The sequence below is a fragment of the Pogoniulus pusillus genome, chromosome 33, assembly GCF_015220805.1.
Source record: "Pogoniulus pusillus isolate bPogPus1 chromosome 33, bPogPus1.pri, whole genome shotgun sequence".
NCBI lineage: Eukaryota > Metazoa > Chordata > Aves > Piciformes > Lybiidae > Pogoniulus > Pogoniulus pusillus.
The window spans coordinates 14,562,998-14,578,626 of record NC_087296.1 but is presented as its reverse complement, the minus strand read 5'-3'; the positions used below and the strand labels follow the sequence as shown (position 1 = coordinate 14,578,626).

Here is a 15,629-nt window from a genome sequence, read left to right as displayed (position 1 = left end):
CAGAGTTGAAGGTGCTTACCATCGATGTTACACATATCATTGGTTTCTTTTCTTTACTCATTCTTAAACTTCCATCTGGGAAAACACTGAAAAATAGAGCAAGAAAGGGGACCCAGTGTGAAGCTTCCATTTTCCATGCCACTTATGCCAAGTATGCCTTCAGCCATTCTACGCCCATATAGGTGAAGGAAGACCAAAGTGGTTAACAGTGTCAGCAGCCGGGGCCGGGCCAGCGAAGGTCTGTGACATGCAGCACCCTGTGCAGCACTGCCAAGAGATGAAGCCTCTGCCTTGCTCTGGGAGCCTCTGCTCACAGCTCCTTTTCTTGGTCCTTTGCCACGTGCTCCCGTAGGTGGGCTCTGAAGAGGAGGAAGCAGAGCAGAAGGTGCTTGCTTGTTTATTTACAAGTTACTCTGGCTGGAGCTGCCTGACCCTGCCGTGGATTGAGTGCCTTTTCACCTCACCCTTTTGTTCCTCCATCCAGCTGTGACTGTGAGGGGTTCTTTACTTGCTGGTGCATTTCCTGTTTGGTTTTCCATTTATTTTGTTTTAATCCATTTTTTTTGTTTGTTTGTTTGTATGTGGCTTAATTTCACAGAGCAATTCCTTGAGAGTAGACGAGGAAAATATTTATGTCAGACATAGCAATTTAATGCTGGAGGTTTGTATGTAGTATAAGAAACCCTCTCCTCTCTCACGGGCTGCCAGGCTGCATGGGATGGGAGGTCACCTGCAGGCTGCTGTGCACACAGTGCATGAAGTGCATGGGGCAAAGCCAGCTTGGAAGTGTTGCATGTTAGCATGACAGTTCCTGAGCTTAAAGCCAACAACGACAACACAGAAACAAAAGAGACACCACACCATCCCCAGAACCCCTCACCAGCCAGCCACAGCACAACCCAACCAACCAACCACAGTCCAACCAACCACAACCCATCCAGACCCAACTACCACACAACCAACCAAAACCCGCCCAAACCCAACCAACCAACCACAACCAAACAAACCCCAACCAGCCAGCCAAAACCCAACCAACCAACCACAACCCAACCAACCAACTACAACCAAACCCCAACCAGCCAGCCAAAACCCAACCAACCAACCACAGCCCAACAAACCTCAACCAACCAAATCCAACCAGCCAGCCAAAACCCAACCAACCACAACCCAACAAACCCCAACCAGCCAGCCAAAACCCGCCCAAACAACCGCAACCCAACAAACCCCAACCAGCCAAAACCCAACCAACCACAACCCAACAAACCCCAACCAGCCAGCCAAAACCCAACCAAACAACAGCAACCCAACAAACCCCAACCAACCACCCAAAACACAACCAACAACCAAACCCAACCAGCCAAAATCCAACCAACCAATCCAAACCAACCCCAACCAAACAGCCCAAGCCCACCAATCAAACACAACTCAAACAAAAAAAAACACCTGTCAAAAAATCCCCAACCTAACATTGAAAGAAGCAAACCACTGCAAGGCCTCCAGCTGAATGCAGAATGAAGCTTTTCTCTGTCTTTGCCAGATGTTTTTGAGATGGCAGCTGGGAATATTAGCCCTGTTTAGATAAAGCAAGCACACAAGTCCAGTTCATGATCCTAAATGGGATTTCTTTGTGCATTGCTCCTCAACATTTGCATCTTCTGCTGAGCAGTGTTCCTATTTTTGACTAATTAACCAACCTTTATCAAATGCTTTACCTGAGTAAACAGTGAATAAGGTACAAGGATTGGGAGAAGCATGACAAAATGAATGCTGGATCTGATGCTCGTTGATTTTAGGAGCTGTGAGAAGTATGTGTCAGGATCAAACTTGTAAAGGGGACGTTCAGATGTGGTTCTGGAAGCCCTGGTTTATATCTCTCCTTTAAAAAGGAAGTAATTCATGCTTCCTAAAGGCTGGCTTTCCTTGAAGCTGCGCAGCAGCAGGGAGCTTTGAGCAGCATGTTAATGCACAGTGCTTTGTCACTGACGGACAGAGCTCCATTTCTGTCAGTCTGGACTATCTTACCCAGGCTGTCTGTAGCAGGAAGCAGTGCCATTTACCTCCTGGTTAACAACAGAAGCTAGCAACCAAACAGTTGTTGTCCTACACTGTCTCTGTTGTGTTCATCCAGATGGGGCTACAGATCATTCCCTGTGTCACAACCCCCAGGCACTACCTTTGGTCAGCTCCAAGTAGCTGCCCACCTCACAGTAACCCAACTAACATGTTTTTGGCTTTCTGCAGCTTTTAATCACTACTGACACTCTGCTTAGTAAAGCCCTGAAACTGTGCACTGCCTAAATGTGCTTCACCAAGTCCAAGAAAGGTGCCTTGTGTCAAGCCAGGTTTCACAGTCATGTCGTGGCTGCTGTGAGCAGCACTGCTGTGATAGAAGCTCTCTGGCATAAAGTTTAACGTCACTCAAAGACTTCATGCAGACATCCTTAATGTCTCCTTTGTTAGCCTTGGACACAAAGTGAAGCACTGAGCCTGGCACAACGTGAGAGCACTGAGTTTCAGAAGAGGAGAGGTTCTTGGTGGTCAGTGATGGAGCAGGGTTCCCAGGGAGCTAGCTCAAGCCCCATCCCTGGAGGTACTCAGCGTCAGGCTCTGAGCAGCCTGATCTAGCTAAGGATGCCGACCGCAGGGGCAGGGTTGGACTAGATGAGCTTTGGAGGTCCCTTCCAACCCAAACTCCTCTAGGAGTCAGGTGTGCAGCACCAAACAGCTCCTGAGCCTGAACATGATTCTCCCCTTCTGCTCTGCTCATGTGAGACCACACCTGCAGTACTGTATCCAGCTCTGGAGCCCTCAGCACAAGAAAGACATGGAACTGTTAGAGCAGGTCCAGAGGAGAGTCTCATGAAGATGACCAGAGGGCTGCAGGACTTCTGTGAGGACAGGCTAAGAGAGTTGGGTTTGTTCAGCCTGGAAAGGATGGAGAGGAGAATGAGATGACAGTATAGATGACAGGATTGTCCTGCTCTGGCAGGGGGCTGGACTCGATGATCTCCTTGTGTGCCTTCCAACCCCTAATATCCTGTGAGCCCTGTGAGAAGGCTCTGGGCAGGCCTTAGAGCTGCCATTCCAGTATTTGAAGGGGGCTACAGGAAAGCTTTCTACAAAGGCATGCAGGGACAGGGCAGGAGCTGATGGTTTCACACTGGAAGAAGCTTGGTTTAAGGTCTGACATTAGAAGATAACTTTCACCATGACCACTGTGAGGCACTGGAACAGGTTGCCCAGAAAGGCTGTGAAGGCTCCTACCCTGGAGGTGCTCAAGTGGTCAGGGACTGGCACAGGCTGCCCAGGTTGATGGTGGAGTCACCCTCTCCGGAGGTGTTCAAGAAACCTGTGGCCATGGTACTTGGAGACGTGGTCTAGTGGCCATGGAGGTGTTGCATAGAAGGTTGGACTGGATGATCTTGAAGGGCTTTTCAACCTTAATGACTCTCTGAGTCTATTTTTGCCTGCTTACCAGAGCAGTTGTGTTTCTGTGTAGCTCTTGATCCTTATGCCTGCTTCTGTATCTGGTCTAAAGTTACAGACTGGCCTGCAGTGACTTGATACAAGGTGCTGCAGCTTAGGCTCAAAGGATCATCCCAAAATCTAATTCATTGTTTGGGTTGGAAAAGTCCAACCTTCACCCCAGCCCCAGCATGGCCATTAAACCATGTCCCCAGGTGCCATGCCCACCCATTTCTGGAGCATCTCCAGGGATGGTGACTCCACCACCTCCCTGGGCAGCCTCTTCCAGTGCCTGAATTCAGTGAGTACACTGTGGTTGTCCACTCTGGCACCTGCCTGTATGTAAGTGCAACTCAGACAGAATATCTCTTGAGCACTGGCATGCACAAAACCTATCTGGACTTCAGAGCTGTGTCTGCTGTCAGGTTCTTTAACATGCAATTAAGTTTCTAAAGCATAGAATCATAGAATGGTCTGGGCTGAATCCTTCCAGTAAGCTGAAGCCTACATTATAGGCACAACGAGTTGTCCCTCTGAAGTTAAGCAGGTTTTGGTCACACTTCAGTGAAAAACAAGAAAGATCCAATTTCCCAGTTCCTTTTTGGTCTGATCTTCCTTACAGCTGCCTTCAGTCATCTTATTTGTGCAATATCCCCAAATGTTTGCTTCTGTGCTTACAAATTCAGCACAACAGCAAGCAACTACTGCAGACTCTGATTGCTTTAAACTGCTGGCAGCTCAGTGTTTGGGATGAAAATAGCTCTGGCTTGCCCATTCACAACATTTCTTTTGCTTTAAAATAGGGCAGGAACAGCGTATGAGAGGCCCTTCATTACAAAAACAAACCCAACAACAGCCGGTGTTGCTTACAGCCTTAAGGCAGCCCAAAGAGCAGCTCCTCAGAAACAAAACTAAGCCAATCTGGTTCTCCCCATAGCCTTCAGCTGTCCTAAGGCAGCCCAAAGAGCAGCTCCTCAGAAACAAAACTAAGCCAATCTGGTTCTCCCCATAGCCTTCAGCTGTCCTAAGGCAGCCCAAAGAGCAGCTCCTCAGAAACAAAACTAAGCCAATCTGGTTCTCCCCATAGCCTTCAGCTGTCCTAAGGCAGCCCAAAGAGCAGCTCCTCAGAAACAAAACTAAGCCAGTCTGGTTCTCCTCATAGCCTTCAGCTGTCCTAAGGCAGCCCAAAGAGCAGCTCCTCAGAAACAAAACTAAGCCAATCTGGTTCTCCCCATAGCCTTCAGCTGTCCTAAGGCAGCCCAAAGAGCAGCTCCTCAGAAACAAAACTAAGCCAATCTGGTTCTCCCCATAGCCTTCAGCTGTCCTAAGGCAGCCCAAAGAGCAGCTGCTCAGACACAAGGCACTTTCCTTGGTTTGCTTTCCGTTTCTTTTCCCCTTTGTGTTCGTTTTGTCCAGTGAAGTTTGGTTCTGTTGTCGTGTTTTGTCCTGCTGTGTCTCACGCCGTGGTTGCCAGGACCTGGATAAGGCCCAGGAGGACGTGCTGAAGCACCAGGCTAGCATTAGTGAGCTCAAGCGCAATTTCATGGAGTCCACGCCCGAGCCGCGCCCCAGCGCGTGGGAGAAGCGCCGCATCACTGCTCTGTCCCCGCAGACACCAGGGGTATGTCACCTCAGCTCCTCTGCACGCTGCCCCGCGGCCCTCTGCTTGCTCTCTAGCTCCTGGGAGAGTCCTTGTATGAAGTGCACAGCAGTGTCTCACCACTCGACTTTAATGTGCCAAGAACAACGGCATTAGAATCCCAAGGGAACAGGAGGTGATGGCAGGATTGTCCTGTGTCTTGAGGACAGCTTCAATTTCACTCTGCTTTACATAGCCTGATGTAGGTAGCTTCTCAGTGGCAGCAGAACTTGTCCCTCCTCTCCCCTGTCTTTCTGTGCATAGCCACACAGCCTGTGTGGAGCTTCAGGAGGACCTTCGATGCTCAGCACACCTCAGTGCTGACTCCTTCGGGACACACTGAACGTAGGTGTTAACATTTCCTCTCCAGAAGCCTGTGAAATGGATGTCTCTGCTTCTTTCTCTCACCTCCTTCCCACCTGAACCTTAAAGCAGCACTTTTTAACAAACAGCATCTCGAATCCTTATGGCAAGGAAACTACCCAGCTACATTCCTCATGCTGCTGTGCAGCTTCTCATTCTGTGGGGAGTTACTTGCTGCTTTCATGGAGCAGAAGAGCAAATCAGTCTTTGAAAGCAAGCTGTTCATCTTTTTATCCTTTTCCTTCACCACTGCTGCTGCCCTTCCCCCTTAAGTGTATGCTGGTCCTGGCCCCCAGAAGGTCTTCTGGCCTGGAGATGAGCAAGAAACTCTTTAGCATGAGGGTGGTGAGACACTGGCTCAGGTTGCCCAGGGGAGGCTGTGGATGCCTCTGCCTGGAGGTGTTCAAGACAGGCTGGATGGGGCCTTCAGCAACCTGGGCTAGTGGGAGATGTCCCTTTCTGTGCAGGGGGGTTGGAACTGGGTGGTCTTTAAGGTCCCTTCCAACCCAAACCCTTCTCTGAATCTATTCTCTCTGGTCCCCAGAGAGGTGAGCTCTCGGTGACGCTTGCTGGATGCTGCCAAATGACTTTTGTTAATAAGTTATTATTTCAGTGAGCCACTTAAGCAATCTGAGCTGGGAGGATGTGCACACAGGTAACGCAGTCACTGACTCTATAGGTCACTTCTTTAATGACTCTCTTGTTAATTTATGATTACTGCCAAGAAAAGGAATCCTCAGGCTTCCGAGTAGGAGCTGAACCTTCCTATGCATAGTGTTATACACCGAGGTATAAATGCTGGTCCAGTTTTCCTGTGTCTCTGTCACATCATTTCAGAGCTATAAAGATCCATTCCATTTTTGCTTATATTAGATGTTTATGTGAAAGTGTGACATGATTTTTGTTACCTGGTTGTCTGTATTTTCTGTCTTGGTTGCTTTGTCTCAAAGCTGAGGGCCCACCCCCCAGGTCCTTTTCTATCACTTGTTCTGGTTTTCCCCCTGTCAGTTTCAGGTGGGTTGATGTTGATGTCTAGTTTGTGTCTGTCTCATTGCTTGTTGATTCACACTGGTTTTATACAACGAAAACCAAATAGAAAAAAGGAGACCACATTTTCCAAGTGAAGGCGCTGCCTGGGAAGGAGAAGCAATGGACTGCAATGCCAAGGATTGCTGGAGCCAAACCAGAGGAAGCTGACAAGGTGGCTGCCCTGAAACCTACTGCCTCTCTGCTGTGTCTGCTCTGGGCTGGCTTGGGCACTGCTTCTTGTTCCTTTTTCTCCCCCTGAAAGACAAGGACTTGGCAGGCAGGATCTGTATGTGTGGTTGTGCAGGACACAGCGACAGACACGAGTGCCAAGGCTAGCTGAGAGGTGCCCCTGCCTGTGGCAGGGGGGGTGGAGTAGATGATCTCTGAGGTCCCTTCCAACCTGAGCCAATTTATGGCTCTCTGGATGTTCTGCTTGAGCAGCTAAGAAGCTGCCAGGTTCTGAATGGCTGCTTGTTGAGAGGATAAACTGCTTTTCTCCAGGAGGTTCTTGGACCTTACGTGAATGGGATGACAGCAAACCCTCTACTTCCATTCCAGATGGAAGTAACTGCAGATGTTTGACAGAGGGCTAGAGAAACTCCCCTGGAGGGACAGGCTGGGAGAGTTGGGGCTGTTCAGCCCAGAGAAGAGAAGGCTTCAGGGAGACCTTAGAGCAGCCTTCCAGTACCTGAAGGAGATGCAGGAGAGCTGGGGAGGGACTTTTGACAAGGGCTGGGAGTGACTGTGTATGAGAAGTGGGTGTATCTCATGTGCCCTCCTGCACGTCTGCATCTCCGTACTCTGAAAACACACAGCATCTGTGACTTAATTAACAGCAACTGTGACACCTTGCTGCCTGTCACACCTAAATGTGTGAAGTGTTAGCTTAGGAATAGTCACAGGGGTTTCTTTTTTCTTTACATCCATCCCACCTCTGTGTTTGTAAAGAGGATTTCATCTTAGTGCATCTGACTGTGCACCAGAAAGAATTTGCCAGGAACGTAAACACCTTCTCAGCCCTGATCCATCACTGTAACTGCAGTAATGTGATGGGGAAATGCCAGCGCTGGAGAGAAATGTAATCATCTTCACTAAACACCTCCTCAGGGAGCAGGCTACATTTATACATCAGCAAACAACTTGTGGGACTGGGGGGTTACAAATCTCAAATTTCAGAAGGTGCATGCACAGTGTCCCTGAACTGCAGAAAGAAGGGCAGCATGTGCCTGCCTCGATGATGCACGTTGGTGGGGGGAGAGAGATGCACAGGTGGACCACAGATTTTTTTTTCCCCTAGCTTATTTGTTTGTTTTTCCTGCTCTGAGTAGTTAGAAAACATGGTTAAAAATGTGTGGCCATGGCACTCTGGGACATAGCTTAATGGCCATGGTGGTGCTGACAGACTCAGTGACCTTAGAAGTCTTTTCCAGCTGGAGCAATTCTGTGATTCTCTCACAGCATCACAGGTGGCACCACAGGTGGATCTGCACTGTGCTACCACAAAAATGTTCAGCGTACTCCTTTCTGCCTGTGCACCCTTCTAGCGTACTCTGGTACCGCAGAGCAGATCCCCCTGTGGACCCTTCTGCCACGCTCTGGTACCAGATCCACCTGTGGATCTGCTCTGCAGTACCAGAGTATGGTAGAAGGAGCATCATGGACATTTTTGCCTTTTGATGTAATCCTTGACTGTTTGTTGGGCATGGGGAACTAGGGGTAGAGAGGCTGAGGAACACTGATGGATCCCTGATGGGTAGCGAATGCTGCATGGATGCAAAACTGTACCTTGCACTCGGGTTAAATTTCCCTGGACACCTCTAAGTATTTAGTGCAGGGAAAAAATCCACAAAGGACTCTTAGCCTTTTCCTGCTCTGTTCTCTGCATGCCAGCAGTGTTGTAGCATCTGCACAGTAGCACAACTAAGCTGTGTCAGTTTGGGTTCTCAGCTGCTGCTCAGATGCTGAGCCCTCGAGGTGGCAGCTGCCCGCATGGCATCCTGGCTTCCCTCTGCTCTGTGACTCTCTGCAGTGCTCTTCTCTGGGACAAATCTATCAGTGAATGCTGTCCAAGTCTGTGTCATGTCCACGTGAGCTGTTAAATGCATCGCTGCCTTGTCACTGCAACAGGCTTTACTTCCAACTCCCTACAGCAGCTTGTGGGAGGAAAACTGGAACAAAGAACTTGAGCCTTTCCAGAGGCTTGTACCCACACAGCTGTTACAACTTTGCTCTGCCCTTACGCATCTGTGGCACTGAATTGTCCACTGAGGTACAGAAAATGGAGTACAGCAGACAGAGTAGACTAAGAGCATTATCAATTGCAGAGAGATGTTGAGGTGCTGGAAGGTGTTGAGAGAAGGGCAGCAAGGCTGGGGAGGGGCCTGGAGCACAGCCCAGTGAGGAGAGGCTGAGGGAGCTGGGGGGGTGCAGCCTGCAGCAGAGGAGGCTCAGGGCAGAGCTCATTGCTGCCTGCAGCTGCCTGCAGGGAGGCTGTAGCCAGGTGGGGTTGGGCTCTGCTGCCAGGCAGCCAGCAACAGAAGAAGGGGACACAGCCTCAAGCTGTGCCAGGGCAGGTTCAGGCTGGATGTTGTTAGGAAGTGGTTGTCAGAGAGAGTGATTGGCATTGGAATGGGCTGCCCAGGGAGGTGGTGGAGTGGCTGTGGCTGGAGGTGTTGCAGCCAAGCCTGGCTGGGGCACTTAGTGCCATGGTCTGGTTTGTTGGGCAGGGCTGGGTGCTAGGTTGGGCTGGCTGAGCTTGGAGCTCTCTTCCAGCCTGGTTGATTCTGTGATTATTGATGCTTTACAGCAATGTGTACCCTCTGGGTGTGTGTGAGTACAACACATTTTCCCAGCAGAATGGGGAAAGTCTTTTGGAAAAAAGAAATCTTAAGTGGGAACAACCTCGCTGAGGTTACTGAAGCACTTTGCAAAGCACCTAGGAGCCAAGCAGAGAGCAAAGCTTGTTTCAGCGCTGTGGGGACCTACTCTGCCAGGCAAACCTGTGGGAGTGCCCCGAGGCTCTCAATTAAAATGGATGAAATGTTAAAATGGGTTTTGGAAAGGGAGGAGTGAAAGCCGAGCAGTGAGCAGGGCCTGGCTGTGGCTGCTGCGCTGCGGCTGCTGCTGTGGCTGCGGGGCGGTGCGTGGTGCCCGGTGCGCGGTGCGCGGTGCCCGGTGCGCGGTGCCCGGTGCGCGGTGCGCGGTGCCCGGTGCGTGGTGCGCGGTGCCCGGTGCGCGGTGCCCGGTGCGTGCCCGCAGCGCGCTGCCCTGCGCGGAGCCCGTTCTGCTGGGGCGTGCATGCTGCAGGGCTGCGTGCGGCGGTGACAGCAGCTGTCTGTCCCCTTCCAAAACCCCGTGAATGTGGATGTTGTTCATTGTTCGCTGGGGGGCGCCTGCCGTACAGCTGACCGCGGTGCTGGCAGCACTTTCGGACCCTCTGCGCTCGTTTCCGCTCCCGGGAGCGCTGTGCCGCTGTCCTGCAGCCTTCCCCCAGCCGGCGCTTTCTCTTTGTCTCGTCTCTCTCCTGCCGAACCTTTCCTTTGTAGGTGGCTGCCGCTCCGCCCGCCCCTGTCTAACGCTTTCCCTTGCCTCTCCCGCGCAGAGCCTGGCAGAGGAGATCGCCTCCATTTTGTGTAGTCAGGAGGGCCTTTGCGCGGGCTCCGCACGGCTCTTCGCCGCCGCCGGCGCGGCCCCACCAGAGGGCGCTGCGCGGGAGGAGATCGCCGGCTCGGCCGCGCCGCCGCCCCAGGTGCTTCGCGCCCCACGGCGCCGCCGGGCCGGGAGCGGGTCGTGGGGGGAGGCTCGGCTGCCCTCAAGGGATTAGGCAGGGCCACAGGGGGTTGTGCCGCGCCCCTGTGCCGTGGCAGGGCCGGCAAGCCGGCTGCTTGTGCCGGGGAGGAGAGCCCGCTTCGGTGTGGGCAGCACGCAGCTGTCAGCCGATGCCGGCGCTTGTGCTGTGCAGGCACTTGGCTTGGTGAGCAGCCCTAGGAGCCAGCATTAAGTCGCAGATGATGTGCTGCTTTTTGTGTTCTCACCACCTGAACTAAAGGCTTCTGCGCACTAGACTCTGGCTTCAGACCGTTCTCTAAGCATGCACTGGATCACCCCGCGGCGGGGTGCGTGGGGGCCGCCCTGGGCTACCCAGCTCAGGTCCCTCTTGCTGTGGGACAGGCACTAACAGAGCTGGTTTCACCGCATCATCTTGACTGCAAACTAAATCCTAGTGGGATCATCTCGGTAATCCTGTCCTGCTGTTCTGACAGCACCCCCCTAGAACAGCCTCCCTCCTCTGTCAGGTTTGCTGAGGGAGCAGAGCAAAGGTGAAGAACTAATCCAATCTCACAGAAAAGTCTTTTGGGTTTGTGTGGCAATAAACTGATTGTAGAATGCTAAGTAATTAATTTTTTCCCTTAATATTATTGCTCTTTAATTGCTGTTTTAACCCGGAGCAGTCACTTCCTCAGTAGCATTGCTGGGCACTGCATTCACACTTCTGTTTTCAGCCTTTCGTAATTAAATCCTCCCAATTAATTATGTCCATAATTCCTACCCCCTGTGGAGTGTTACAGTGAAGTGGCAGCAGATGAGCCTAGTTCTGTGTGTTGCAGGGACTAGCAGGTACCTGTCTAGTATCACCTGTGTATCTGCTCAGAGCTTGCTTGGAGGGTGTTGTGCTGTTGCAAAGGGTTGTGCATTGATTTGTGTCCTCTGATTGCTTTTTGTTTCACAGAGACATGCTTCCAGAGCAGAAGGGCCTTGTGCTGGAGTCAGCGATGCTGATAAGGTTCTACTGATTTTTTCTATAGCTCAGTTTGGCTCTTAACTCCCAACCCATCTTCATTCTTTCTTTGCTTCCTTTTTCAGTTAACCATCACAGCCATCTTTTGTCTTCTACATGACATGAACCAGCCATCAGCTAATGTTGTCTCCATCATTTTAATTTATTCATGCACTCTACTTTTTGTTTTTCCTCATCATGTTTTTTGTGCAGAGTTCACATGAGACTCTGGCCATAGTGGAGGAGAAGAAGCAGGCAGAGGTTGGGATAGAAGAAACTCTAGTCGTAGAGGAGACCAACAAAGGGAAAGTGCAAGTTGCCACTGATGCTGGGGAGACTTGTAAGGTGGAGCATCTGTCAAAAAAGGACTCTTCATCATTACCATCAGATAGTAGCAGCAGCAGCAGTAGTAGTGAGAGTGAGGATGAAGAGGTGGGAGAATACCAACCACACCATAGGGCAATTGAGGAAGTCATCAGGGAAGAACAGGAAGAAGAGGAAGATATGAAAAGAAAAGAGCACGAAGAGAAAATGCAGCCTGTGGAAGCCACGCCAGAAGGCAGTACACTAAATGTACCAGTTGAGCAGACACCAGGTACAGCTGAAGATGTGGTCCAGGAAAATGCAGTTACCATAGCTACAGAAGAGAAGAATTTGTCAGAGGAAATTAAGCAAGATTTAGGTGAAGAAAAAGAGGAAGAACAGCTCAAAGTCAATGGAGATGTGTCTCATGTTGACATTGATGTTGCACCACAAATAATTTGTTGTTCTGAGGTAAATGGTACAAACAGTTTGACAAGTAGATTAAGCAGAGATACTGCTGGGGGTGAAAATAGACCTGCCTTTCTTCTTCTCCTATCCCTTCAACTCTTCAGGCATCCACCAAGATTCAGATCATTTGGAAGGGGAAACCATTGATGAGCAGTGCAGTTCTGTCTCCTTCAGCTATGGTTTCTGACTTTGTGCTGGAACTGAGACTGATCAGCAAGGCAAACCTTCCGAAGACTGACATCTCCTTTTCTGCCCCCTAATCTTATATGCACATACATGATGTATATTTATTAGTTACATGTTTCCAGTGTTCTCAGTCTTGTCTTGTCTATTTGTCACTTGTTTTTGACACGTCCAGGACACATAATTGTGATTGGAAGGCTATTGGCAATGGAAATAAGAAATCTCCCTTCACAAATTTCCCCCCACCCCCCATAACTCACTGCTTTTCTTGCTTTTTTTGTCTTTCAAGAAAGTGTTTTGGCTTAGAGGCTGGAATAAGTATGGCTAGAGATGGCACAGTCAGAGCACTGTGTTGGCAAGGGATGAGGCAGGTATCACAACCAGCCTGGAGTAGAGAAGACTTTATAGCAGCCTCCAGTACCTGAAGGGAGCCTACAAGAAAGCTGGGGAGGGACTTTGACAGGGGCTGGGAGTGACAGGATGAGAGACAATGGATTGGAGCTTGAGGAAAGCAGATTGAGGCTGGGTTATTAGGAAGAAGTTCTTTAGAGTGAGGGTGGGGAGACACTGGCACAGGTTGCCCAGGGACATTGTGCATGCCCCTGCCTGGAGGCATTCAAAGCCAGGCTGGATGAGGCCTTGAGCAACCTGGGCTGGTGGGAGGTGTCCATGCCCATGGCAGGGGTTGGAACTGGATGATCTTAAAGGTCCCTTCCAACCCAAACCATTCTGTGAATCTTACTCTGAAGTCTTCTAGTGCAGTAGAAGCATGCCCAGGTTCCAGTCACAGTGGCTTGTTGCTAAAGAAGGTTCCAGGGTTCATTACTGGGCAAACTTCATGAAGCAGCAGAGAGGGCAAAAACGAAGCAGAGGACTGCACCTCTCTGCAGAGCTGGCTTGATCTTCTGCTGAGCTTTCCAGCAGCTGGATGGGTAGTTGCTAGTTCTTGTAATGGTGGCAACTTTATCTTTGTTTCTTTGCACTGCAATCCAGTGTCCTTCCTTAGCTGTCGTTTGCATAGGCAGTTGTTCTGCTTGATGCTGGCAAAGAGTTAGTGTCTGAGGCTTGAGAAGTTGCAGGCTCTCACACTTCCTAAAAGCAGCTGTTTTGGGGGAAGGGCTGCTGTGCAGGGGAAGGGGTTTAGTCCTGGGTTTCCCTCTGTGTGCACACAAAATGAGGAGGAGACAGCAACCGATGTGTCTAGGGAAATATTGAAAGGCTTTACCGCATGTTTTTAAGTTCCTCAGTACATTGGGAGTCTGCTGCAGCAGGGTGAGTGAAAGGTTCTCTGGCTCTCTGGGTGACACTGCAGAGAGCACCACTAACTAGCTAGCTCTGTGAAACGGCTCCTCAGGCTTGTGGATAAAAGAACCCATTGAATGGAGACTGCTTCAGATCCAATCGTCAGAGTTGGTTTTCTGCTCCAGAAATAGTGCATGTTAAAAAGTTAAACTTCTACAGGAGTCCCTTGGAATTCCTCATCCTTATTTGTACTTTTGACAGGGCAGAGATAGGTGTTTTCCCAGCTTGATTCCAAGATGAAGCTTAGAGATCTGAGCCAACTATCAGCTTCTTTATGCAAACTAGGGGGGTATTTTTTTCCCCTAGTGCTGCTCTCGTGCCCATTTTCTTCTCTGGTGCAGCTTGGTTGGAGTAGTTGCCTTCTGTGATACGTAGTGGTGGCTGAAACAGAACTCTGGCAAGCTGGCTGGGCTGTTGAGTCATTCTGCCACATTCTGTAGGTGCTAGAGGGCTGGTGTCAATCTTCATTTCACCTTCCTGATTTATTGCATGCTTTTTGGTTGAGAATGCAGTCAAATAGTTGTCTTCTCGTTATGATATTCTTGAGTACTTGGTTATTATCTTGGTCCACTTTACAAACCACCTCCTGCCTTTTCAGTTAATTGCTTCTTTCTTGCACCACAGCCTCCAGTAGTGAAAACAGAGATGATAACCATCTCAGATGCCACACAGAGAACTGAAATCTCCACTAAAGAAGTCCCCATTGTTCAGACAGAAACTAAAACGATCACATATGAGTCTCCACAGGTATTGTGTCTGGAGTTTTATTGCTTACAGTCTCAGTTCTATTCCAGTTATTTGTAGATCAAAACAGATAATGTCCAAAAGATATTTTTCAAAAGCCTTTAAGTTCTTTCTAGCAGCTGAGATGATGCCTTGGCTATGAATTAGGAGAGGGCAGTGTTTGTAGAGCAAATGGCATTGCTTCTGCAGTTCCAGGGGGGTTACATAAGGATTTAGTGGCTCTCTGTATAGAGAGAGCTCTTTTTTAGTTCTCAGAACTTGATTAACTCATTGCTCCTGAAGGGAAGATGCAACTTTGAGAACACATTTTCCACAAGAATGAACCCGAACAGCAGTCTTGCAGGGCTCAGTGAGCTTGGATGGCTTCTGTTCTAGTTCTGACTGAACTAAAGGATGGGATGGCAGCCAGAGGGACCTGGACAGGCTAGAGAGGTGAGCTGAGGAGAACCTCGTGAGGTTCAGTAAGGCCAAGTGAAAGGCCTGCACCTGGGTTGGGGCAATCCTTGGTATCAGTCCAGGCTGGGGAATGATGAGATTGAGAACAGCCCTGCAGAGAAGGACTTGGGGGTGCTGGTGAGTGAAGAGCTGGACAGGAGCCAGCAGTGGGCACTGGCAGCACAGAAGGCCAAGGGCAGCCTGGGCTGCATCCAAAGCAGAGTGGGCAGAGATGGAGAGAGAGGATCCTGCCCCTCTGCTCTGCTGAGACCCCAGCTGGAGCAGTCTGTGCAGTTCTGGGTCCCAACACAAGAGAGGTGTGGACCTGCTGGAGTGGGTCCAGAGGAGACTACAAAAATGATCAGAGTGCTGCAGAACCTTTCCTATGAAGACAGGCTGGGAGAGTTTGGGCTGCCCAGCTTGGACCTGCAGGGTCCTACAGGCAGCCTGGGCAGGGACTGTTCAGAAGGGCCTGTGGGGATAGGACAAGAGGCAGTGGTTTGAAACTGGAGTGGGAGGTTTAGGTTGGACATCAGGAGGAAGTTCTGCACAATGTTCAAAGTGTTGAAGCACTTCTGATGTTTTTAATTCCTTGCAGTTTGATGGTGGTACTGGTGACGGTGCTGATTTGATGCTGAGCACACAGACAATTACAGCGGAGCCTATTTCTACTACCACAACTACACACATCACAAAGGTGAAGTCTCTGAACTAAAAAACAAACCCTCACAACACCCCAAAATAAAATCTTTCATGAAGTTCCTCTCACATATCTGCTAATCTGTTGAAGAAAACTGACTGGAAATGGGTTGGATTCGTTCCAGCTACGTGAGGGTTAATCCTTCTGTACACAGATTTTGAACAGAGATGCCCTAAGAATATTTTTCTTCTTCTCCCTGCCCTGTTCCCAAATTCCTGCCT

General features: G+C 50.0%; 1 protein-coding gene across 18 annotated transcripts in view; it reads left to right on the top strand.

Moving 5' to 3' along the window:
* EPB41L2 (erythrocyte membrane protein band 4.1 like 2) overlaps positions 1-15,629 on the top strand; it is a 141,924-nt gene that overhangs the window by 116,569 nt on the left and 9,726 nt on the right. For 2 of the 18 annotated variants that reach the window (XM_064170237.1, XM_064170236.1), the window contains exons 14-21: positions 599-661; positions 4,940-5,086; positions 6,564-6,668; positions 10,098-10,244; positions 11,226-11,279; positions 11,487-12,047; positions 14,154-14,276; positions 15,307-15,405. In XM_064170237.1, coding sequence (XP_064026307.1) covers positions 599-661; positions 4,940-5,086; positions 6,564-6,668; positions 10,098-10,244; positions 11,226-11,279; positions 11,487-12,047; positions 14,154-14,276; positions 15,307-15,405 — 1,299 coding nt within the window. Of the gene's footprint in view, positions 1-598; positions 2,429-4,939; positions 5,087-6,563; positions 6,669-10,097; positions 10,245-11,225; positions 11,280-11,486; positions 12,048-14,127; positions 14,277-15,306; positions 15,406-15,629 lie in introns of those variants that run through there. The other 16 variants (XM_064170238.1, XM_064170239.1, XM_064170249.1 and 13 more) reach the window with 16 other exon arrangements.